Source organism: Enhydra lutris, unplaced genomic scaffold (assembly GCF_002288905.1).
Source record: "Enhydra lutris kenyoni isolate GAN:26980312 unplaced genomic scaffold, ASM228890v2 scaffoldscaffold3, whole genome shotgun sequence".
NCBI lineage: Eukaryota > Metazoa > Chordata > Mammalia > Carnivora > Mustelidae > Enhydra > Enhydra lutris.
In genome coordinates, this window is record NW_019154087.1 from 40,565,141 (window position 1) to 40,591,364 (window position 26,224).

Genomic DNA, 26,224 nt, shown 5'->3' on the forward strand with positions numbered 1-26,224 from the left:
CTAGGAAGCCCATGAAAATAGAATCTCAACCCAGCATAATAATCCTTCAGATCATTACCAGAATTTGTGGGTCACCAATGTAAGAATCAGTCTCTAAATAGAGTAGTTAAACTGGATTCAGAACAGCTGTCCCAGGAGCAGGATACCTGATATGTCAAAACAGGCTAATAGTTTCCCTTTAATAGCTCCAATCTGTCTGCTTTCCCCTCCCTTAAGTGGTATCACCGTAGCTTAAGCCTGGTCATCTCCCACCCTGAATTTCATCCAAGATGGTCTCCTCACCAGCTCCTAATAGCCTATTCTACCTGTTCTCTACACATTAACCTGTGATGTAAAGTCTAAACTAGATCCCTTTATTTCCTTGCTTAAAATGCCTCAGTAGAATGCCATTACACTTAAAATGTAATGCAAACTCGAAGACTTGGGTATATGGTTTGACCTCAGTCCACCTCATGTCATGCTGTTCTGCCTGGCCCTATGCGCTAGAGCCATACTGCTCTTCTTTCTGTTCTCCAAAATGTCAAACTCTTGCCCCTCAGGACCTTTGTCCTCTCTGCCCAGAATAGTTATCGCTTTTCAGGTTCCTCGGCTGACTACTGATTTCCTTCTTACTCTTCAAGTCTCCGACTGAATGGGATCTTATAAAGTTCTCTTACAACAACCCTCCCTCTCTAATGTCAACCTTCTCTTATTCTCTATATCCACACTTTGTCTATTTCTGTCCTTGACGTGATTCCTGTTTCATATGCTTGTTTACCTGTTTGTTTGCTCCCTTTTCCTTATTAGACTGTAAGTTCCGTGAAGGCAAAAATCACGTGTATTTGTGTCCGGATTGCAGCGTCAATGCCTGGTGCAGTGTCTGGCATACGAAAGGTCCTCCATAAACATGGAAATATCTGTCAAACGAATGAATCGACGTTCCCAAGGAATCACAAGACGTCTGTGCAGTCACGAAGAACACTGCACTGTGAGTTTTCCAAAGAACTGCAGTGAAACCAGATGCCTTTCAAGTCCTTCTGCCGAAGTGTTGGCATTCGTTCTCGGTTTCCTAGTTGTCACAACGACTGCACCCTTGCCACAAGGGACGCACACCCCTCCTCGACCCGCTGGCGATTTACCCAGTCTCCCGATCCCACCCACCTCCCAGGCGCCCCTTCATTGGCCCTACCGTCAACGACTTCGGGGAGGGCGGGATGTCACCTCGAGCCGCTACTGGCCCAGGTCGACGTCCCTCTACCGCGAGCTGCGAAAAGTCAGCCAAACCAAATTGCAGTCGCGGGGAGGCTCGTTCCGTTGAAATCTATGATTGGCTGCGACCGAGGGCGGGCGGCCGGCGCACAGCTCTCCGAGCGCGGATTGGCCAGGGTTGCCGTCAGTCATCAGGAACAGACTCTCCCCCCCCCCCCCCCCCCCCCCCGCCATCTGGCTCACTGCGGGCGAAAAACTGGGGAGATTTTCCAGCGGGAGAGCCAGTGGCTGTGCTAGCTGCTTGCTCCAGAAATCAGAAACGTCGGATAAGGCAATCTTACTTGCCCAGCGGGGAAGTCCCTTCCCCGCCTTCCGTTAATTAATTAGAAAATTTCCAGGGACGTGCCCGTCGCGAGGTAAGAGCCTAGAGAGTGCACTTCATTTATTGCTAACAGTTTATGATATTATTTATAGGTGGGGTCGCATCCCAGCGCTCAGAGTCTGCGGAATGGAGGGGAAACGGAGGGTTCGTTGGGGAGGGGAGGGGAAATGTAAGTCCAAATCCCCAGCCCCACAGTCAGCGTCTGGGTTCTCTGTGCGCCGCTTTCTTCTCTTTGGAGGTCCTGAGTAGCACGTTCTGTCGCGGCCCACCCCGACTGCGCTGCGGGCAGTGGGCGTTTGCTGCCGGACCCCCCACGCTCGACCTTAAACTTGACTTGCAGGCTGGAGGCGCCACCATTGCGAGTGGAGTGGGCGGGGGTTGGAAGGCAGGAGGGACCACGAACTGGATGGTGGAAAGGGCGGGGGCTGCTCGTTCGCGTTACCCCGTAGCGAAGATCCGGGTCGCCCGGCTCCCACTCCGGGCTTGAGGATGCTGCAGGGGTCAGCGTCGCGTTGCCGCCGCAGATGGAACCGGGGTGAAGGAGACGTGGCGACGCCCGAGATCTGTGCGGCGAGAGGGTGGTTGGGAGGCGGAGACCGGGCGGCGGAAGGTGCTGGAGGGAGCCCAGCCATCTGCAGCGCTGCGCGGGCGGGCGGGTGTGCTTCCTGCCGTGTTACCGCACTGGCTACTGATCTGTCACAGCCAGCGAGCTAGCCCAGGATCCTGAACTGTCCGAGGATGAGCGTTTAGAGGACCGGAATAGAGCAGGATGCAGAGCCCTGGTTGGTGTCGATCTGAGGATGTGGGTTTTGCCTTGCCAGGAGAAGCCTTGTGGCTGGTGATGTTCTGTGTTTGTTTTTTTTTTAGTAACCGCTTCATGTAGGTGAGAGATTTCACAGGAGGCGACAAAGACGAGACTCCGGGTGGAAATAGCCAGGGAATTTGGAGTCCCTAAAGCTCCACTGGCCTTTCTGAGCTTCAGACTGAAAACGTGCAGCAAGGCCGCTTAAGCCCTTTGCACTCATCCTCCACCAGTGCGGAGGAAGGAATGAGATTGTCGCCGGTGTCAGAATGAGTGACAAGTGACGGATTATAATGGTCTTGAAGAAGAGTAGTGATGTCATGGTATTAGAGGAAGAGAACAGATGCACCACTGGGTAATAAAGTAGTTACAATTTTTGAGCAGTGAGTTCTTGTTAATGTTTTTTTCTTGCAACCATAGGCACTTTCTGTTGACACAGGCAACTTCCTTGACTAGAATCTTACTTAGAGAAGAGGAAAGAAGAGGGGAGATGTGCTGTTGATGTAGTATAGAATGCCAAGGAAAATCCTTAAATGAAGTATAAAGGTACAGGTTTGGAACGTGGTGTATGAATTGTATCCACATTAACAAAGATGTTTTAAAATATATCTATGGAATTAGAATAATGAACACTTTTCACGACTTTCCTTCCTCTAAACATCTAAACATGTTCACATCAAACCCAAGGGGAATCATTTGGGGTTTTTATTGTTGTTCTTTCCCTCATGAACATTATTATACTTTGTTTCCCTTCCTCCCAGCAGAGTACTGATAAAATATTGGAGCCCACATTTCCTGAAATATTTGAATTTACTGGGATGCGCTGCTTGTCTTTAAAAAAGTTGATAAATATTTGAGAATATTAAAATTCCATGTGTATCCTTTGTGCAAGTTACTGATGTAAAGGTACCTGAGTTTTGCTTTATAATGGGCAAATATGAATATTTTCTTACATTTTTTTGTGCTGGAGGGGTAAATCTAAACAGCTTTCTGCAGTACTGAACCATAGAATGACTGAATAATTTTGACATGCACTTGAAATTTCAACAATACATTGCCCTTTTGACCTGCTTTCAGCAGTCAACAGTTTAACTGAAATCCCAAGTGTATCCTCTTTCCAGAAACAGTGAGTGACTCTCTTATCCAAAAATAAATTTGGATAGCTTTGAGATATTTAAGCCATTGAGGGGTTATAAAATGGGAATGATATGAAGATGCAAAACTGGCATAGCAATCTTGTAGCTATATATTGTGGCTTTTCTTCACCGTCTTTTATTTTTAAATCAAGTATGTATTTCAAAAGTTCACTACAAACCAAATACATTCTTTTTCTTCTTCCTGATGCATTTCACCTGAGATTTCCTACTCTTTCGCAGGATGTGGGCTTTCAACAGTGCCCTCATGCAGAATTTCTGTGCCTACTCGCATGGTGTCAGAGCTTACTTCCAATGTAACCCCCTTTGCTGAGAATCCCTCCTGCTAGTCAGAATTGTTAAACCAGGTGCCAACATTTTTCACTGGTCACGAGTTCTGTGTCAGGACTTTCAAGTATCCTATTAAACTTTTAAAACATTAAGGAGGAAGATGGAGAACCCCTGGTCACACAAATCAGTGTGAAAATGATGAAAAAGGAAAATGTTTTCAGGCATTAATTTATTGACAGTATGTAGAATATATAGGGTTTCTTGGTGTGTGTATACATGTGTGCATACTCACATAGTTAAATATTCATGTGATTAAAAGTAAATTTGTGGGTCATAAATTTTTGTTTTGATAGGGAAATAAAAAGGAATTTGGGACAGTTTGATTTAGAAGGAAAATTGTCCTTTTTTTCCCCCTTTTGGTCTATGACTATCAATATAGTTTAGGTTGGGGGCGCCTGGGTGGCTCACTGGGTTAAAGCCTCTGCCTTTGGCTGGGGTCATGATCCCAGGGTCCTGGGATCCAGCCCCGCATCAGGCCCTCTGCTCACCAGGGAGCCTGCTTCCTCCTCTCTCTCTGCCTGCCTCTCTGCCTACTTGTGATCTGTCAAATAAATAAATAGAATTCTTTAAAAAAAAATCTATATCTATCTATCTATCTATATATAGTTTAGGTTGTTGATATAAATAACCTGTTCTGTCACTAGGATTCCAGCCAAGTTATTTATCTTTATTTTCTTAAGATTGTTTTTGCATTTTATATTTGCTAGTTGAATATGATGTGTGGGTAATATATGCTTGTGCTCTTGGTTGATTTAACTCTTGCTCTGACATTTTTGTGTCTTCAACTAGCTTTCACGTGGAATTCTGCCCTTTGACTCTTTTGGATGACTTACTTTCAAAGATTGAATATAAATGTTAAAATGGTTTAAAAAATAACCTAGTCTTGATTTCTGGCTGAGAGATTGACATAAAAGATTACTGAATAACTTTTGGGGGAGGGGCAGAATGATAAATACATGCCAATTTATAATTGTCAAACGGACAAATAATAAAAATATCTCTTAGGTGTTTGTCAGGTTGTTTTCCACTCTTTTTGTTATGAAGGACATTGATTGGGTTTTTTTGTTTGTTTTTTGTTTTTTTGTTTTTGTCCCCCCCGTACTTTGGGTTTCTTCCCCACATCATAAATTAGACTCTCTTGTCTGCTAGTCAGTGTGTAGTCATTTCTGTGGGCATTTGGAGAACTGGGGGCAGCTAATGGCTAATTCTTAGCTTGAATCCTGGAGGAAACTTTTTTTGATGAGCAGGTTTAATTCAAAGTAGTTATTTAGCTTGGGAACACAGGTCGTCTTTGGATGTTTCCCCAGGGAATAAGGAGATTAATATGATTTAGTTATATTGCTTTGGAAATATACGGTCACCTGCTTGCATACGTGGTGCTGATCTAGTTCTATATCTGGCTCACGTTTTATCTATGCCGAAAGTATCCCCCAAAGTAAATATTTTCCTATGACTCTTCTGCTTACTTTCTGAGATGATTGTGCAGATAATAAATGAGGAAGAAGGCCAGGTTGATGATGGATTTTAGTCTAGCGAGGCTTTTATTATTATTATTATTATTATTATTATTATTATTATTATTTTAAGATTTTATTTATTAACTGAGAGAGATCGCAAGTAGGCAGAGGCAGGCGGGGAGGCGGAAGCAGGTTCCCCGCTGAGCAGAGAGCGGGATAATGGGGCTAGTTCCTAGGATCCTGAGATCCTGAGCTGAGCTGAAGGTAGAGGCTTAACCCACTGAGCCACTCAAGTGCCCCCTGCCAGGGCTTTTACAGAAACTGCCCTACTTCCATTTTATTTCATTCTTTTTTTTTTTTTTTAAGATTTATTTATTTATTTGGGGGGGGGGGGTCGAGAGAGAGAGAGCGAGAGCGAGCCCCGGAGTGTGGGGAGGAGGGAGTAGGGGGAGAGAATCCCCTGTAGACTTCGCGCTGAGCACAGAGCCCAACAGTGGGGCTGGAGCCCATAACCCGCAAGATCAGCACATGAGCCGAAACCAAGAGTCCAATGCTCACCCGATAGAGCCACCCAGGCGCCCCCTTTTATTTCATTCTTAAATAATGTTTACGGTGGATATTTGTTGCCTGCTAAAAATGCAGCTCTGGTTTTGTTTGTTTTTGGAGGAGAGAGAGAGAAGACAAGAGTGCTCTAGAAGAGCTGCAAAAAAAATTTACTCAATATTTATTTGCTTCTAATTCTAGAACTCTTGTTTAAATTAGGTGAACAACTGCAAAAAGGCCCAAGGCTGAATAAAGCGCACATGATTTCAGACTGAAGCCAAAAGAATAGTACTTTGCTTATACAAAAACAGACTCATTATATTGTGCCCCTGAAACTAATACAATATTGTATTGTCAATTACAGCTCAGTGTAAAAGAAAAAAGAATTGTGCTTCACTAATTTCTGCTGCACTCTTCAATATGAATGGTTTGTAAGAAGCGTATCTTAAAAGTTTTCCTTTTTTTCTGTATGGTATAAAGTTGCTTTGTGAAGTATCTCCATCAATAATAAGTTCCCTAGCGTAGATTGTATTATAGTTTGAAATTTCTTCCCAAGTCCTGACCTTTATTTAACACAGTTATTATTGCTGAATAAAAAGATCACCTTCTTGGGGCGCCTGGGTGGCTCAGTGGGTTAAAGCCTCTGCCTTCGGCTCAGGTCATGATCTCAGAGTCCTGGGATCCAGACCCACATTGGGCTCTCTGCTCAGCAGGGAGCCTGCTTCCTCCTTTCTCTCTGCCTGCCTCTCTGCCTACCTCTCTGCCTACTTGTGATCTCTGTCTGTCAAATAAATAAATAAAATTAAAAAAATAATAATAAAAAAAATAAAAAGATCACTTTCAGTCAGAAGCAAAGGGATAAACACCTTTTTTGGGTAGTTTAATGTGTTGCTTCTGTTTGATACTTGATAACCAGAATACTACATCTCCTCCACCCCTAATACTGTCATAGAAGGTAGTTTCAATCTTCTACACGTGCTATTAGCTAAAAGGCCAAGAAGGAATGGCCTCCTAAGTCTTTCACGATACATTCATTCTTTGGGAGGCCTTCATTATACTAAATTCTATGAAGGCAGGGCACACATGTTTTTTGTTGTAGAGATATCTAAGGGAGCTCTTTATTTATTTATTTATTTATTTTATTTGACAGACAGAGATCTCAAGTAGGCAGAGAGGCAGGCAGAGAGAGAGGAGGAAATAGGCTCCCCACTGAGCAGAGAGCACGATGCAGGGCTCAATCCCAGGACCCCAGGATCATGACCTGAGCCGAAGGCAGAGGCTTTAACCCACTGAGCCACCCACGTGCCCCATAAGGGACCTCTTTAGAACGTCATCTTTTCTTTCTACTGTTTTATTTACTGTTCTTACACAGCTAGACTGATTTCCAAAAATTTATTTTGAAAATGATTATTTGAGATCTGCGGTGCATGTACTTATGGGTTCACTCAAGTTGGGCTTTGTGTGTGTGGTGTGGATATGTGCCTTTTGTTGAGGTATTTTTTCAACTTTTTATTGTGAAATAATTCAAACATACAATTGAGAGTAATATAATACCTGTATACCCTCCACCAGCATTATCAAATCTTGACATTATGCTATCTTTTCCAGTTGGTTTTTTTAATACATTAAGTAACAGAACAAAGTAGCGTGGAGTTGAATTTTTGCTTGGAACCTTGTATGGAAAACTGCCAGGAACACAGCCCTTCTTGCAGGGGTGTAGGAATTCCCCCTGACAACACCCAGGGGAGGATTCAGCTTTGGGGCAGAGTCCAGAAATGGGGGTGCAGAGGAATAGGTTAAAAGAAATGTGGTCTCGGGGAGCCTGGGTGGCTCAGTGGGTTGAGCCGCTGCCTTCCGCTCAGGTCATGATCTCAGGGTCCTGGGATCGAGTCCCGCATCGGCCTCTCTGCTCAGCAGGGAGCCTGCTTCCCTCTCTCTCTCTCTCTCTCTGCCTGCCTCTCTGTCTACTTGTGATCTCTCTCTGTCAAATAAATAAATAAAATCTTTAAAAAAAAAAAAAAGAAATGTCTCGGGCAGTAGCTCCCAGTCTGCAGGGCACGCAAGGGCTGGGCTGCTGGACTGGTAGATAAGAGACCAGCAGCTGTTAATGTAAATGCATAAATCAGTTGCTCATAACTCACAAGGGTGGGGTCCCCCATTCCCAGTGATCTCACACATCAGAACTGTCTCTTCCTTGTGCCTGTGGGAGTGTTTGCATGAACCATTCTTCATTAACAATTTAGTTGGCAGTTTTTAAAAAAATTTGATTTATTTATTTGTCAGAGAGAGAGAAAGAGCGAGTGAGCACAAGCAGGGAGAGCAGCAGGCAGAGGGAGAAGCAGGCTCCCCGCTGAGCTGGGAGTCCGATGTGGGACTCGATTCCAGGACCCTGTGGTCATGACCTGAGCCGAAGGCAGCCGCTTAACTGACAGAGCCACCCAGGTGTCCCTAAGTTGACAAATCTTAAAACAGAATTTAGATCCTAGGTTGTGTCTTTGTTAAAACTTGGGCACTCTGAGTACAGAACTGTCCTTTTTTTTTTTTTTTTTCTTAAAGATTTTATTTATTTATCTAAGACAGAGATCACAAGTAGGCAGAGAGGCAGGCAGAGAGAGAGGGGGAAGCAGGCTCCCTGCCCGGCAGAGAGCCCGATGCGGGGCTCCATCCCAGGACCCTGGGATCATGACCCGAGACGAAGGCAGAGGCTTAGCCCACCAGACGCCCCAGAACTGTCCTATTTTTTAAAAAAGATTTTATTTATTTATTTATTTGACAGAGAGATAGCAAGAGAGGGAACACAAGCAGGGGGAGTGGGAGAGGGAGAAGCCGGCTCCCCGTCCCTGCTGAGCAGGAAGCCTGATGTGGGGCTTCATCCAAGCCTCTGGGATCATGACCTGAGCCAAAGGCAGACACTGGACAACTCAGTCACCCAAGCGCCCCTGTCCTAACTATTCTATAACCAATTACTTTTACTTCTTTCCTCCTTAAGAGACTTTGGAACTGTCAACACTTGCCCCTGCCTTTTCTTCAGAGCAATGGCCTTAACAAAGGGAAGAATATTTATTTACACCTATATTTTACATTCTTGCTATGCAAAGTATGGGCCTGAGGGATCAGCTGTTTGCTGTCACCAGGGAGCTGGCTCAAAATGCAGAATCTCAGGTTCCACCCCAGGCAGACTGAAGCAGAATCTGTGTTTTAAAAAGTTCCCGGGGTGACTGTAGGTTAAAGTTTGAGAAAACACTTGTTCTACATGATACATACACACTGTCAAATGTTTATAGAATTTAAACACTATGAAAGGGGTATGTAAATCAATTTTGGTTTTGATCCATTATTTTTAGAAGTAGGCTGTTAGGTGCCGCATACTTTATGGCCCTACGTTTTGGTAATATCTAAAGATACCTCAGTGACATGTGAAATTACTGATGGAATCTCTCTCTCTCTCTCTCTCCCTCCCTCCCCCCCTCCTCAGTTGCATCATTTTTCTTGAAGACATTCCATTATTGTTCTGTTGGTCTTTCCCTCATTCCCGAGTCCTTTGGAGTTGAGGTATGTCCACAGCTGCCTTAATTACTTTGGTGAGAAGCGGTGGGAACCACGTGAGAAGGAGAGTGCTGCTAAGCTCCCGCCTACTGCAGGACGACAAGCGGCTGACACCCACCTGCCACAGCTCCACGTCGGAGCCCAGGTGTTCTCGGTTTGATCCGGATGGTAGTGGGCGTCCGGCCACCTGGGATAATTTTGGGATCTGGGATAACCGCATCGATGAGCCCATTCTGCTGCCGCCCAGCATTAAGTATGGCAAGCCAATTCCCAAAATCAGCCTGGAGAACGTGGGCTGCGCCTCGCATATTGGGAAACGGAAAGAGAATGAAGACCGGTTTGACAGCGCTCAGCTGACAGATGAGGTCCTGTACTTCGCGGTGTATGACGGCCACGGCGGACCTGCAGCCGCGGATTTCTGTCACACCCACATGGAGAAATGCATCATGTAGGTACAGTGGCTTTCACTCTTGACTTTGCAGTTTACCTTATACTTCAGGTTTGAAACGTCAGCCTTTTGGCTGAGATGTTCAGAGTTACCCTAGTTAATTGAGTGGTTCCATACCGTTGGTTGACGAGCAAGCAGTAGCTTAAGCCTGCCCCTTGTTACTACTGACGGTTATTACCATTCTGCCTGGTGGGGACATTGACCAAGATCAACAGCACTTAGATTTGTGATTGTGTCAAGCTAAGTCGTACAAGCTGCACGATCTCATGTATTATGAAAAGCATTTACTCCTACCAGTGCACGACCTGCGGTTTTTCAATAAATGGTAATTCTTCCCAGAGGTACCAGTAGCTTTAGATGATTGACAGTAGTGTGGGGAAAATGCATTTAATGAGGGTATTTTGGAGCTCTTAAAAAAGTTTATTTACTGCAGTTATTAATGTATTTTGGGGACCATATGACTTGAATTAAAAGAGGGGGAGAACATGACTATTTCTTGTTTTCTTGTGTATAGTTATTCTGTTCATCAGTTGATTTATTCATATTTTGAACTCAGTAATGTAAATTTATTTGAAGGAAATTTTGATCTCTCAGGGTTGTGGGTAGAGAGTATTCATCTTTAAGGAGGGAGACTTGGACTTTTATTGTTCTTAAAGGCTTATTTCCTAGTCTAGTTATTTCCTAATTTGATTTGCTAATCTATGGATTTTAAGCATCTGAAAGACAAACCATGGAGGTCCATTGTATGGACTAACAGCTAGCTAGAGGGACCTGGATGAAGAAGAGAAACCTATTATAAAACAGTTGTTTGGAACTCTTTTTCCCTCTCCATAAAGGGACTTGCTTCCTAAGGAGAAGAACTTGGAAACTGTGTTGACCTTGGCTTTTCTACAAATAGATAAAGCGTTTTCAAGGCACGCCCACCTGTCTGCGGATGGTAAGTAAAACAGTCACATTCCTTAGAGTCTTGGGGGGCTTGTCTAATTAAAGGAAACAATTTAAGCCCTTTGGGGTGGGAATGTAAGTTTATTTATGAGGATACTTATGTTGAAAGTGGTTTTATAGAAGGAATAACTTTAAATGCTATTTGGAATACAAATTAATGTTAGAACCTCATTTTTAAGTGAAATATCTTGGAGAAATTTTCAAAAATTGAAGCTCTAAAATGGTTCTGATACTGAATTTAAATTTTAAAAAGATTAAAAATTTTTAAAATTTGCTCTTTATATGTAGGAGGTCCATACTGTTGGAGGGTTTACAGTTTTGGGTTTTTTTAGATGAATCTGATGAGCAAGTACCGAAAGACACTAGAGGGTGATCTCATTTAGCCATGTAGTAACTGTCCAGACAAGAAGAAAACTGCTAACTGGTCCTAAATAAGAAAAAATAATGGCTAATATGCACTGTTTTGTTTAATTAGAAGGGAGAATTTGGTCTTGCAGCTTTGTGGTAACCAGGGATGTTTTTGTTTTTATTTGTTAAACACAAGGACGTGTCAGCTGAATTTTTAAAATTTATCTACTGCATGTCCTTAAATTTTGAAAGTGGAATGTTTCTGATTTTGACCAAATTTATCAAAAGTGTTCAGAAAAACGGAACTTGTGTTTTCTAATTAGTTGACCCCCCAAATCTTTTGTTCCTGGAAAACTTCCGCAGTGACCATTTAAATGTATGCATACATACCTCATAACTGATTTGAAAGTGAATGGCACAATATTAATCTGTGTTTGGTTCACCTTTTCATTTAAAGGAAGTCAAAGCACCAGAGAAATAACATTTCACAATTTTCAGTTGGAGAGCACAGGGAAGGAAATTCTCCTCATTTCCCTGACAAGGGCCAGTTGCAGAGTGAGGGCTGGGATTTCCCTGGCACCCACAGTAGCCTCTCTCATGGGCATGTTTAATGATGAAGATCATAGAAGAAGAGTAAGATGGCTCTATTCACCACCTTAAAAGATTTTTCCTGCCTTTTTTTTTTTTTTTTTTTTTTTTTTGAGAAACTTATTGTTATCATACTTTTTGGAAAAGCATCAGAGTCCACTCTCTTTGTTCAGGGATTTGTTTTCTTGTTTGTAGATCATTCGGCCCATTTTCTCTTCTTCATTCCTTTGGACTTTTTTTCTTCCAGCTGGCTCCTCACCTTTGAAAATAGAGGTTGAGAGAAGGTAAATTGTAGGTATACGATTGAGCTCTTGTTCCTAATGGGTCAAATATAGGAGGTAGAAGAGAAGAGTCAAAAACACTTTCTTGTAGTTTTAATTTTCTGACTCTGAAGATTGGCATGCTCTGGTTTCATCCATAACCAGGTTGGCTGTATCTCACACCATGGTGTTCATTGGCTCTAATGCGGGGGGTGTGTCCCAGCTGTTACTGGGCTCTACCTGTCAGAAGAAAACCCTCAAGCTTATAATGGGGAATGTGTGGGCCAGCAATCAAACATAACCCTTCATGGGTGCAGTCAGCCCTTTGGTAAAAGATCTAATCGACAAAGATGCTGCAAACTGAGATTCGGCGTATAAGAGGACCCCTTTCATTTTATAAAATAATACATTCTAATTAAAGGGAATTTTGAACTTAAGGAAAAAAATTGTTTAATTGGCCTACCTTAAAAGAAACTTTCTAAAAGTGTTTTACTCAGAGACAGTTGTACAAAGTCAGTAATCATAAAAAATATAATTATTTTCTAATAATAAATTTAAACTGAATTTATTTAACTTAGTTCATCTGTCATATGCCTTGAGGTAATGATCTCAGAAATTTCATAAGGTAGTCTAAAATTTACTTTTCATGTAATGGCCATTTGTTTACAAGTACAGTGGAGCACGACAATGTTACCCAGTGTGCTACTAAAAGAAAGGGGTCTACTATGACATTGTTGTTCTTAAATCTCGTTTTCTTAGAGATCACTTGGTCTGTGTGTGTGTTTTTAAATAAGTATTTTGGGAACAGCTTTAAAATTTATTCTTAGTAAGTTGCCAATCTTTTCAATGTTGCTAAAAACTGCCTTTTGGTATTCGGGGCCTATTTTATCAAATATATATTAAAGCCACCGAAGATCGATGGTGTAAGTTATTTACCTTTTCAATTTGTGGATTAAAAAAACATGTTTCAGATTTCAAAGGTATTATTTAAATTAAAAACTTTTTTTTTTGTTTTTTGTTTTTTAGTAAGAACTGAAGCTGTGTCAGCATTATAAGAATGGATAATGTTCTTTTGGCAGAGCTATGGGTAGGATCCAGGCTAGTTAAATAAAATTGTGAAGTTAAGTGCAGTTTGCCCTTTCCAGGTTTTTTGTGGGTTTTTTTTTTTTTTTAGCCTTTTCTATCAGCATCAGTCCTATTTTCTCTCCTTGATCCCTTCCAGTGAAGGATTTAAAGGTAGGGACTGTGCTTATTCATTCTGAATCTCCATCGCTGAGCACCCTGTATAGAATCTGGAAGGCACTCAGTTATTTGGACTGACCTGATCTCCATGTCTGTTCTTTCTCACCAAAGTTATTACAGTTTATTCTTTGATTATTCTAGAGCCAATTTAACGAAATTATTAATACAGTGTATGTGTTTTAATGAGTCATCTGTGTGGATTTGAATTTTAAGTAGGGGAAGCCTGAAAAGAGATTGGTTAAACCATGGGAATGAATCAGTAATGGTAGAATTTGGGGTATAAATGGGAGGAGTACCCCTCAATTATACCATATTAGCTTTCTTTCTTTTTTTTTTTTTTTTTTAAGATTTTATTTACTTATTTGACAGAGAGAGATCACAAGCAGGCAGAGAGGCAGGTAGAGAGAGAGGAGGAAGCAGGCTCCCTGCCGAGCAGAGAGCCCGATGCGGGGCTCGATCCCAAGACCCTGAGATCATGACCTGAGCCGAAGGCAGCGGCTTAACCCACTGAGCCACCCAGGCGCCCCCCATATTAGCTTTCTTGAGAGAAAGTAAACAAAATAAGGTGAACATAAAACATTTTCCTTTTCAAGAATTTAGTCCAAAGCTGTCACATTTACATAAAGTGCTTCAGATTATTCTGTTATCATTTAAAATAGTATTTCAGTTTAAAATGCGATGGTTTGGGCGCCTGGGTGACTCAGTGGGTTAAGCCGCTGCCTTCAGCTTGGGTCATGATCTCAGGGTCTTGGGATCGAGTCCCGCATCAGGGCTCTCTGCTCAGCGGGGAGCCTGCTTCCCTCTCTCTGTCTGCCTGCCTCTCTGTCTACTTGTGATCTCTCTCTGTCAAATAAATAAATAAAATCTTAAAAAAAAAATGCGATGGTTTGAGGAGAAGAAAATCAGAATGCCACTTACCAAAAACAGCAAGAATCTTGCCCTTAGAAAGTTGCTGGCTATTTTTATTGATTTTTTTTTTTTAAAGACTTTATTTATTTGACAGACAGAGATCACAAGTAGCCAGAGAGGCAGGCAGAGGGGGGCAGGGAAGAGGTTCCCTGCTGAGCAGAGAGCCCAGTGGGCTCACTCGATCCCAGGACCCTGAGATCATGACTGGAGCCGAAGGCAGAGACTTAACCCACTGAGCCACCCAGGCGCCCCTGTGGATTTGTTGTTGACACATTTTGAAATAACCCTTATTTATGAAGCTAATTTCATTATTTTTAAATATTTTTGTATTCAATTCATGCCAGTCATACGTATTTTGACAACTAATGAAACCAGCCAGCAAATTCAAATGATTTCCCATTACGCTCCTGTCTATGAACAAATCTCACTTAAAACAAATGGGGTGGTAGAAAACCGAGATTATATCCTTTACATTCTATAAACTCTTCCAAGTGTTTCTGGATTGCTTAAGGCTTGAAAGCAGCAAAGTTCCCCAAAAGACAGATGGATCAGAAAGAGAAGACTCGCTCTGACGTTCAGAGTGTGAGATGTTGCTGGCAGCATCATGAGTCCCATTGGAAACGTCCATGTGCTTCACAGTACTTGATCCCTACAAAATAACCAGTGTTAGAAAGCCGGTGTTTTTGAGTACCCGTCTTACACTGGGCGCAGCCAAAAGAAAAGAGCAATAGGGATGACATTGAAGAGATACTTATTGTGCTGTTACTGCTTCAGTTCATTACTTGGATTTCAGTGTTCATGAGTCCTGAGTGTCTGGACACCCGTGTTTAATAAATACTGGAAACCGTATTGGTTTATACATATTATTGTTTACACAGTAAACAATTGTTACATAGTAAACAATAATTACTGGGAGGGGTTGTTTATACTTTGAAAAGTACAGCTTTTACTTTTATGTTGCCATTCAAAAACTTGATCATTTTTCTTTTGATATGTCGACCTGCAACACCGGGGAAAGAAGAGAGCTGCAGAAATACCCATTTTGTGACTTCCATAAACTTACAAATATGCACCAGAGCTCAAGAGCCTTACTAGCCGATATTTAAACAATTAATTTAAATCAGTCTACTGAAAAAAAAATTAAGTGTCATTAACAAATATGTACTTCTTGTATCTGGTACAGGAGGTGCTTTAATTCCTTCTTAATATATATTTGACTCCCAGTAATTTGGTGGTATACTGTAGTGAACATCCTCTCTGATTATGTACTGCTTGTTAGATACAAAATATTCACCGCAGAACCCATAAATTTTCCCGTTAGTTACTGGGACAGTTCTGATGCTAGTACCAATCAAATTGACAATGCCTTTTTTCCAGCTCTGTAGAGCTACTGTCTTACTTCTCAGGACTAACTGTTACAGTATGTGTGAGTGGTATGCATGTGTGAAAGAGAGAGTATGAATGTATAGATGTGTTTCTGTGTTAACACTGCATATATGTTTGGTATGCCTGAGTTTGCATATAGTTTTCCCAACCGTGGGAAGCTGTGAAGCTAGGAGGTTTTACTCTGCAATGAAAAAACGGATTCAGCTACAAAATACCATCAACTTGGGCAAACTGAGTCTTGAATTCGTTGATCTGGCACCTCCTGAAATACTATGTAATTTGCTAGTGAAATTTTCACCCAAATAAAAATGCTTCCCCTTATTTTGCAGCTCTTTCTCTGCCCTCCCCTGTGTTGCAGGTTTGTAATGTTTGAGCACAATTCCTGGGTGAATTTCCTATTTGCCTCTGTGCGTGTTATTTGTGGCAGAGAACTGTGCCCGGTCAGCAGCTCTAGACCTGGAGCCCGTGGACACTATATGCTGGGCTTCAGTGGAAAGAGAGATCTGCTTAATTTTGTCCCAGGTGAAGGAGTCCAGCGGTTCCTAGCCTGGACTACTGGAAGGTTCCCACATCCTCTTTGTCCCATTAGTTGAGATGACTTGCAGTAGGAAATGTCCAGTGAGTGTTAAGACCTTATTGAAAGATGTCTTAGTTTTATAGTTTTTGTTGTTAGGGCAAAAAATGAGAATTTTTACTTCCATGTTAAATGTTAAATGAAATAAATGTTTATTTAATCTTTATTTCTTAGATCCTTAGCAAACCAGAATCAACAGTTAATTTTGAAAAATTTCCCATAAATCTTGGGATTTTGGAACTGTGAAGTTGGGTTGGTTAAAACTCAAGACCTTTGAAATTCCTGGGTGGCTGAGGTGGACGTGAATAACAATAGAATCCTAAATAGTGAAACTTGGAAGTGTTCGTTTATGAAATTTTAACTCTTTTGATATAGCTAATTAAAACCACCTGTTTAAAAAGCTGCTGATGATCACTTAAGCAAAGGAGAGGAATACTAAGTTTCTTGGACAGGTAGCATGTGAGTGACTGCCTGTGCTCTCTTGCCTGGTGCTTCCCATCATTGGAAAAGATCACAGTGGTTAAACTCTGACTGTTCCATGATACAATGTTTTGGGAAACAGAAAATTTAACTTTTATAATATGAACATCATTGATTCTTATGCTAAAACAGTCACATTACACAATGACAGATATGTAATATGTTTTAGCATTGCTGAGATACTATCTTGTGCAACAGTTCCAAAATCGAAAGATCAATGGGAAGATAGTGCAGCTATAAATGCTATTTCTCAATAAATTAGATTCAGCATGGACAAAAAAGATTAGGATTTATTAATTTTTTTCCATTTTACATTTCTGATTAAAGCAGGCATTTTAATACACCAATTGGAATATGAAAATATATATATGTGTGTGTATATATACATCCAAAATGTATTACTGATGAAATTTTTAAATGCATTTTAAAGCATCTTTTTGGAAAGAAAAAAATTGGAAATATTGAGCCTCAATCAGTCAAATCAGTAGCACTTTCCTAAATCTACCTTTGAAGAAGAAATCATCTTTGGATGATCACCTGAATATTTTATTTACATGCTTTAAAGAATTCACCATGTTACTGAACACAATACCTGCTTTAAATAAATTATCTTTTTCAGTTTCTTCCAATTTGCTTTACTTTTTAGCCCTTAATTTCACAGTAGTTTCACTTTCAGCAAGGCTCAATGCATCTTCAAAATTTTTAACACGTAGTAAAGAACTTAGGGCAGATGCAGTTTGAATAAATCAAAGAAAGAGGCAAAGATGCAGTTTGGGTTGGATGAAGGAAGCAGTGGCAACCTCAAACCAAGTGTTTAATTTTGTTACTGGTCAGAGAAAGTTAAGTGAACTAACACTAAGTGTTTGGGAAACCAGCATGAACTTCGTTCTTCACACCCCATATTTTCCTAATAAAATGATGGCTGTAACTTTTTTTCATGTCTGGGGAGGACAAAGATAAATAGAAAAGAATATGGACCTTTAACCATTTTAGGATTTTTTTGGTGAACATTTGTAAAATTAAAACAATTGTAGAAGGAAAGAATATAAAATATAGCACTTGAAGAGCAAATGATATGCTCTTGGCATTCTTGCTTAGCTTATTAACTGATAATGCAGTCACAAGATAGGAGTTAAGAAATGGAAGAAAAAGCCTTCTAAGTGCATAAAAATTTTAGAAAAGTCAGCTTGCCTAAGTGAGCTCAGTAGACCTAAAAATCACCCTGCCATTTTAACTAATGTAATTAAAATGGAATACTTTTAATACGGACACCTGATGTATACACAAGGGTGTCATAATTATCAGTTCAAGTCAGCTCTAGTTTATATGAATAGAGGCCATGCGGAGACAGTGTTGTATTTTTTACCAAATTAGGTTAGCAACCTTTTCTGTTTGCATGGAGCCTTGTTACTGAATTAAATACTTCTTCCTCTGCATGCTCTTACTTACATAGTTCCTTTGCATTTTATTTGCGTAGTTTTAGTTAGATTAGAATGACACTTTTCAGCACTAGTTTAACATGCCTGTGTTTTGTAATACAAATTCCATATCCGATCATTTGACTGTCACTGACTTATACTCTTTTTCATAATGTTTACAGCAACCCTTCTGACCTCTGGGACTACTGCAACGGTAGCCCTGGTGAGAGATGGTATTGAACTGGTTGTAGCCAGTGTTGGGGATAGCCGGGCTATTTTGTGTAGAAAAGGAAAACCTATGAAGCTGACCATTGACCATACTCCAGAAAGAAAAGATGAAAAAGAAAGGTACCACCTCCACTGATCATTCTATGAGGATGCTGTTTCTGTAGTTCAAGATAGAAATGAAACCTTGCATTTTATTTTTATTTTTATTTTTTTTGAAAGATTTTATTATTTGAGAGAGAGAGAGAGAGCGTGCATGAGCAGCGGGGAGGGGCAGATGGAGAGGGAGAAGCAGACTCTCTACTAAGCAGGAAGCCCAACTTGGGACTTGATCCCAGGACCCCGAGATCATGACCTGAGCTGAAGGCAGAAGCTTAACCGACTGAGCCACCCAGGCACCCTGAAACCTTGCATTTTAAACCGATTTCTCTTAAATATAACCATGCCTCCATTTCTGGGATATCATGTCAGTCTTTTTTTCTTGGACCAGGATCAAGAAATGTGGTGGTTTTGTGGCTTGGAATAGTTTGGGACAGCCTCACGTGAATGGCAGACTTGCAATGACAAGGAGTCTTGGAGACTTGGATCTTAAAACCAGTGGTGTGATAGCAGAACCAGAAACAAAGAGGATTAAGGTAACAATCTGCAACATCTGATACATGTGCAAGGAATGAAAGCAGGATTACTCCCAGCTAGAAGTCTTCATTAAAGCCAACATGACTCTCGAAAGGAGTAGTTTATGGAAGGATAGATGAACTTTTCAGATAAAATAAGATACTGGCCTGCTGTAGGATGAAGTGCTTGGTTTTTGCTTTACCCTGGACTACGATGGCCTGGTGGAATGGCTCTGCTGCCCTTCCTCACCAACACGTGATATCCGGCATCACCACCACTCGGAATCTGACCTTGGCCTCCCTTGTGCACCAAACTAAATAATTGCCCACCTTCCTTTCTCTGACATCTTTTGCATGCTGTCGATCAGTGGCCCAGTTAACACTGCACCTCCCTCAACACACACCCATTTGTGAGCTGACACTTCCTTCTCTGCAAGTGCCAGCACCTAGTCCTCTATAATAGAGGCTCCCAACCATGGTGGCAGAGAGCTACCCCACTTACATTCATTGTGTCTAACAGATACTTAAGTAGGGTTTAGTGTGGGCCAGGCTCTGTCCAGAATAGCTACTAGCACCCCATTTTACAGAGAAGACAAATCGAGAGTGTAGGTGAACTTACCTGTGTAGAGGGACACTGTGAACCCAGGAAGCCTAGCTCCAGAGACCGCAGTGCCCACCACCATGGTACCATGCTTGCCTCTCATCATTTGGCTATCTAGATTCTCCCTTTGTGGTGTTACTAAGTACATGCCAGGTTTATCCTTGGTGGTCGATGCTACAAATGTTAATTTTGCCCCAAATATTGGCCTTCCATTTTCACTGTTAAGCTCTTAAACACAGATGACCACTTGGCAAACAGGTAAAATCTTTGAATTTTGGATACTCTTCAAAAGTTGAGTCTGTTTGGTTCTGATTGCAGCTACATCATGCTGATGACAGCTTCCTGGTCCTCACTACAGATGGAATTAATTTCATGGTGAATAGTCAAGAGATCTGTGACTTTGTCAACCAGTGCCATGATCCCAACGAAGCAGCCCACGCAGTGATTGAACAGGTGACAGCAGCAAGAGCTTCTGCTAGAAAAGTCCCAATTTAGGCTGGTGCGGGGGAGGGAGGGGGGTGTGGAGCATGCACGGGTTGGGGGGGAGGTGGGGACAGGGAGAACACCCAGGTGCAGGTCCCGGTACAGCCCCTCAGGGCTACTATGGGCTTAAGAGTCCTTTGAAATTTTGTGTTTTTGCTTCAGTATTACAAGGAATTTTACACTTGACTCCATAATAGTTCCAATTTTTAAAATGTTCACAGTTCTCCCAAGTAGTTCAGAAATTTGTGTGCAGGGAATGTGCTATGTTAATTTTTTGGATTTGTACACAGCTTGATATGACAGGAATAGCAATAGTAAATTATAATTGTCAATAGTAATACCACTTAGTATGTGTCAGGCACTTCACATATATTTAATTCATGTAATCATCACTGTAACCTTCTGAGGTTAGAGCTAGTACTATCTCTTTCCACAGATGAGGAAAACCAAGGCACTGAGGCTGAAAAGTTAAGTAACTTATTCAAGATCACAAAACTATTAAATTGCAGAACTGGGCTTCAAACCCAGACAGCCAAGCTCCCAAATTCAACCACTAGACCATTAAACTAGACTGCTGCAAGTAAATATCCAGTCTAGGAACACTATAGCCTAGTCCTTGTCTGGGTTTTAAGAATGGGTGTGTGAAAGGCATCTGGATGGCTCAGTGGGTTCAGCCTCTGCCTTCGGCTCAGGTCATGATCTCAGGGTCCTGGGATGGAGCCCTGCATCAGGCTCTCTGCTCAGCAGGGAGCCTGCTTCCCCCTCTCTCTCTGCCTGCCTGTCTGCCTACTTGTGATCTCTGTCTGTCAAATAAATAAAATCTTAAAAAAAAAAAAAAGGGTGTGTCAAAAAAAAATTCAGAAAGAGGTATGGTTAGGTCATGTATGAGTATGTCAATCAGAGCTAAAATTGGGAATGCCCAGTAATACCCAGTAAATAAAATGTAGAATTTCCATGTGCTCTTTAAATATTCTGTTTGGATAGATAGCTCTTTGACATTGTAGCCATCACTGATCATTAGAGTCATGCTTTAATTTAACAGCTTTTTTTTAACTTCCCAATTTTTACATTTGCAACTGGGAAGGCATATTTAGCCCAAACCTTTAAACGCTAATATTTGTAATTAAGACTTAAGACCTCACTTAAAGAGTATTTATTTATTTATTTGACAGAGAGAGAGAGAGAGAGAGAACAAGTAGGCAGAGCAGCTGGAAGAGAGAGAGGGGGAAGCAGGCTCACCGCTGAGCAGAGAGCCTGATGCGTGGCTCAATCCCAGGACCCTGAGATCATGACCTGAGTTGAAGGCAGAGGTTTAACCCACTGAGCCCCCTAGGCGCCCTAAGACCTCACTTAAAAAGCAGTATTTGTTTGAAAGTAGATGGGCAAGCATGAAGTATTGTCTTGTTTGCTATGTGTGTTCATGAGATTACAGAAATGGGCCCAGTCCTTTGAATGATCACTTCTTTTCTAATTTCACCTACCTCTCTCAAGTATGTGTGTTCTCATTCACACAGCCAATGCTATTTTAATGATTGCATTGTATTCTGCTATATTTTTGTGCCGTGATTCTTTTACTAGTTCCCCTAATAAGCAAATTTAGTTTCTTTCACTTTCGCATAATATATAGGGAAGGATGGGACGCCTGGGTGGCTCAGTTGGTTAAGCAGCTGCCTTCGGCTCAGGTCAAGATCCCGGCGTCCTGGGATCGAGTCCCACATCGGGCTCCTTGCTCATCAGGGAGCCTGCTTCTCCCTCTGCCTCTGCCTGCCATTCTGTCTGCCTGTGCTTGCTCTCTCTCCCTCTCTCTCTCTCTCTTTGACAAATAAATAAATAAAATCTTTAAAATATATATATATATATAGGGAAGGAGAGCGCTGTATAAACATTCTTGTATCTACTTGTGCACATCTTTTTCCTTCATACATTATTTTCTCAGGTAAAGTTCTTAGAAAATTGCTAGGTAAAAGGATACACTGTATTCTAAAACCTTTTTTAAAAAATATTTTGTTTATGTATTTGAGAGAGAGATCATGAGCAGGTGGGCAGGGTTAGGGGGAGAAGCAGACTCTGTGCTGAGCCGGGAGCTTGATGCAGGACTCGACCCCAGGACCCTGGCATCATGACCTGAGCTGAAGGCAGATGCTTAACTGACTGAGCCGCTCAGGCTCCTTATTCAAAAACTTTTAATAAGCTTGCCAAATTGCCCTCCAGAAGTGCTATTCCAATTTACACTGTTTTCTAGTATGTTTATAGATTTCTGTTTCTCCAAATGCTGCTCATTGTTTTTTGCCAATTTGATAGGTAGAGAAATCAAATTTTAGTGTTTTAAATTTGCATTTTTTTCCTTTGTTGGTGAAACTAAACATTTGCAGAGGTTCATTAGACCCTTGTATTTCTTGTCTGTGTATATAGTGTTTGTCCATTTTCTTATGGGCATGTTTGTCTTTTTCATGGTTATTGTAACAACTTCCCTATATGTTAAGTATATTAGTACTTTGACGTTCGGACCTTTTTTGGGGGGGGTGTCTTAGAATTTATTTGTAAAACTCTTTTATATTTTGATGCTTTTTAAAAAAAATTCTTTTAAAGATTTTATTTATTTATTTGTCAGAGAGAGAGAACATAAGCAGGGGGAGCAGCAGACAGAAGTAGAGTGCCCGCTGAGCAAGGAGCCAGATGGGGTACTCGATCCCAGGACTCTGGGATCATGACCTGAGCAGAAGGCAGATGCTTAACCAACTGAGCCACCCAGGCATCCCAATATTTTGATGCTTTTTACTGCAGATATTTTTATTAACCGTTTCCCTCACAGTTTTAGCCTCAGGCTGTTTATTCTTTTGAAATACATTTGCTGTTTAGTATAATCCCAAGTATTTCTTACAATGTTATATCATTTGCTATTTGAATTCGTTCTTAAAACTGATTTACAGTTCTCCCACTGTAGGAAATTTAGTTTATGCAACTTTTCATTTCGTAGGGAGCATAATAAACCTTATTGATGTTACATCTTATACACTTTCATTTCCTTAGGTTATTACTTTTTACCTTGTATTAGTCCCTATACTAAATGCTTTCTTTTCTTCTTCAGGAGCTACATACCTTGATCTTAGTCCACTGGTATTTCTGTTGCCAAAATTGCTCCAGTGGAATATAATTAATATGGTTTTTTGAGGGGGGGGCATCTGTTATTCTGTGTACGATCTAATAAACATGTATCAAGGTCATACATATTAATACATATTGAATGAATGCAAAGTCACTGTTAACTATTTTAAATGAGTTTATAGCCTTCCAGAGTATCGGTTATTTTTCTTTATACAGACTCTGATTTCCCGTGTTTTCTTCTTCCTTCCTGCTAAACCTTACAGGCAATACAGTATGGTAGTGAAGATAATAGTACTGTGGTCGTAGTGCCTTTTGGTGCGTGGGGAAAGTACAAGAACTCTGAAATCAACTTCTCATTCAGCAGAAGCTTTGCCTCCAGCGGACGATGGGCCTGATTGCTTGCTGGGACATTGAATTGTTGTGAAACACTTGTTCACTGAGCATGTCAAGAAACTTACTATGTCAAACAAGTGTCAGGCTGACTCTGTGACTCACTAGATCTGTACACAAATCAGTGTAAGTGTATTAACCATTTACATTGTAGCTTTTCATAAATATCTGTCTTATTTATGTTCAACTGTACATACTCGGTATCAGTATACATGTAATTCAGCTATTGGGAGTCTCAAGTTGAGTGAGCAAATGAAAAGTGGCTTTGACACACTTGCTGAGTGTTATATGTCTAATTTTTAAAACTCTTAGGCAGCTATGAGTTTCTTTTGATGGTTTTTATCCTTCATTCAATCTGTTGGAACAGATTCTTGCCTTCAAGTTCTTCAGCACTGATAGGTATTTTGACAGCTCTGCAGTGTGTTAGCTGCAAGTGTTTGTTTTTAATAGTTCTGCCAAGGAGTAAGTGTGAAAACTGAGTTCTCTGTGACTATATTTTGTATTCTGGACCACTTACTGGTAAACTTCCCAATGCAAAAGACATTAATTCAGATAATATGACCCTGCTAAAGTGTGTGGCTATTTACAACAGTGCACTTTCGTATTCCAGCTGTGTCCCTTGGTCTCCATTCTTCTCTTTCTGTAGCTAAGAATGCTATATAGCTACATGGACTACTCCTTTATATCAGAAAAGTTATGTACAGGCTGAGTCTTTTGGTCAAACCTACACAAACAAATACTGACAGTAGCAAGTATTTTGTATAAAGTTTCCATTTGTTAGCTCTAACTCTGTGTTTTGTATATAGTATGTTTATGTACTGTTGTATAAAGTAAGCAAGTTGGATAATGTGTCAGTAAAAATAATACCACATTGACTGACAATGCTATAGACATAGTATGAGGTTTGTCTCCTTTTCGCTTATTTCTGTGATTCATAGTGTAGAATAAATCTAAAACATGAAAGCATTCTATATTTCAGCTTGCTAATGTAATTTAGGAATGTAAAACTATACTTCTTTATATATGCATGTAAGTTTGCTGTTAAAATGTGAATCTCTACATGCGTGTTTGGAATTTTATCTGCAGTTTACTTTTGCAGACAATGTAAATTGGTTATATGTGTGGGTGTATGTACCTATGTAAATTTTGGAGTCATGGAGAATTAAAGGGAACAAGCCTGCATAGCTCCTTCACCAGTTAGCTTTAAATTATTGATAAGTTTATCCCCAAGGACTCTTGACAAACAGAGGGCAGTTTTATAGCGGAGAACCAATGGTTATTGGCAGGTGAGGAAGTGAAATTAAAATGGCTGTGGGTGATATTTTGTGGTGGGTAATTGATATGAAAAACACAGAAGCAGACCAGCATGTTGAAGCTACATTGCTGTATGGTAATTTGCAAATAAAATAGTAGGACGTGAGGAAAATACTGAGTGTTAAGAATGATGTGGAGTTTTATTGCAGAGACAAAGAAAGAAAGAAACCAAGAAGGTAAAGTTGGTGGAGTGTATATCTTCCAATCTCACTTTTCATGGTCGACTATTTTTCTGTCTTTATGTTTTATTTAAAGGTTTGTTGTTAGAAGGAACATGGTCCAATATAAATATTCACATCTTCTCATCTTTTTGAGAATAGAAAAAAATAAATCTTGAGTTTTCCTGCATATATTAATCAGGAATTTTCCTTTGGTAAAAATGGTGACAAATATTTCAATTTTTTTTTTCCCCAAGGAAGCTTAGTGAAAGTAAAAAACATTGAGGAAAGCAAATAGTCTCCTGTTCATTGTCTGGGAAGTGAGGAACCAGAGGTAGCCTAAGAAAGCTGGAAAACTTCCTTGGTTCTTTCTGAGTTAGGTCCCAGAACCTAAATATAGAAGCTTCGCTTAGGAGTATGGAGAATTTCCAGACTAAAAAGCAAACAAAAACTCTAAAGCACAAAATGATATTCTGAATATGTAGATTTAATTTTTTTTTTTTAAGATTTTATTTATTTATTTGACAGACAGAGAACACAAGTAGGCAGAGAGGCAGGCAGAGAGAGAGAGAGGAGGAAGCAGGCTCCCTGCTGAGCAGAGAGCCCGATGCGGGGGGCTCGATCCTAGAACCCTGGGATCATGACCTGAGCTGAAGGCAGAGGCTTTAACCCACTGAGCCACCCAGGTGCCCCTGTAGATTTCATTTTTTATCTGAATTCTTCACATGACTCTTCCTGTCTTTTACTTTAGAAACTAAGGATGGGAATGATGTTGTCAAGCTCAAAAGTCACTGATGCACTGAGGCGGATTGTCAGGTGTAACAAAGAGGAGTTTGTAGGCTTGTCTGGGCCTTGGTTTGAGGTGGACTTTGCTCTGTTTCACCTGAAAAGCTTTTAAAATTTGGAATCAGTCAATTTTGACTAAAGCATAAAAACATACTGGTGTTTGTTTTTTAAGCCACAATGTTGAAGTAAAATTTGTAGGTTATTATAATCCACAAAAGATAATAAGCCTACAAGGGATTATGCAAGTAGTAGTGGAAAGAGGACTGTTCTAAATATAGTTCTTTAGTTACAACTGTGAATTTGCCATGTGGCTATTACCATGTGGGTGTAGGTATAATGTAGATTATATATTATTGTAATTAAACCTAAATCCATTATAATTTACACTTGTCTTTCATTTATATGTAGTATATAAATCACCTTTATCAAATGTGTTGCCAAACTATTTGCCAACATTGATTTGGCAAAATATTCTTTAAATCATTGTGATTTTTCACAAGTATAAGTTCTTTTTTTTTTTTAAGATTTTATTTATTTATTTGTCAGAG

General features: G+C 40.6%; 1 protein-coding gene across 6 annotated transcripts; it reads left to right on the top strand.

Moving 5' to 3' along the window:
* Positions 1 to 1,464: 1,464 nt before the first annotated feature.
* Positions 1,465 to 25,420, top strand: LOC111154614 (protein phosphatase, Mg2+/Mn2+ dependent 1K). 6 transcript variants are annotated; one of them, XM_022514333.1, is made up of 8 exons: positions 1,465 to 1,604; positions 2,438 to 3,278; positions 9,332 to 9,850; positions 10,687 to 10,787; positions 18,183 to 18,348; positions 18,716 to 18,860; positions 19,759 to 19,893; positions 23,292 to 25,420. In XM_022514333.1, exons 3-8 carry the CDS (start codon positions 9,411 to 9,413, stop codon positions 23,421 to 23,423), a joined length of 1,119 nt encoding a protein of 372 aa, XP_022370041.1. In that variant the 5' UTR covers positions 1,465 to 1,604; positions 2,438 to 3,278; positions 9,332 to 9,410; the 3' UTR covers positions 23,424 to 25,420. The 6 variants fall into 6 exon arrangements, with proteins under 6 accessions (XP_022370041.1, XP_022370061.1, XP_022370070.1 ...); XM_022514362.1 differs by lacking the exon at positions 1,465 to 1,604 and having other exon boundaries at positions 1,619 to 2,727; positions 2,812 to 3,278; XM_022514371.1 differs by lacking the exons at positions 1,465 to 1,604; positions 2,438 to 3,278 and adding an exon at positions 6,218 to 6,283 and having other exon boundaries at positions 9,332 to 9,408; positions 9,498 to 9,850.
* The last annotated feature ends 804 nt before the right edge of the window (positions 25,421 to 26,224 follow it).

Coding starts and splice junctions, on each gene's coding strand:
- LOC111154614 (XM_022514333.1), top strand. CDS start 9,411: ATGTCCACAGCTGCCTTAATTACTTTGGTGAGAAGCGGTGGGAACCAC. Junction 10,788..18,182: donor CGCCCACCTGTCTGCGGATG/GTAAGTAAAACA, acceptor TAATGTTTACAG/CAACCCTTCTGACCTCTGGG. Junction 18,861..19,758: donor CAGAAACAAAGAGGATTAAG/GTAACAATCTGC, acceptor TTCTGATTGCAG/CTACATCATGCTGATGACAG.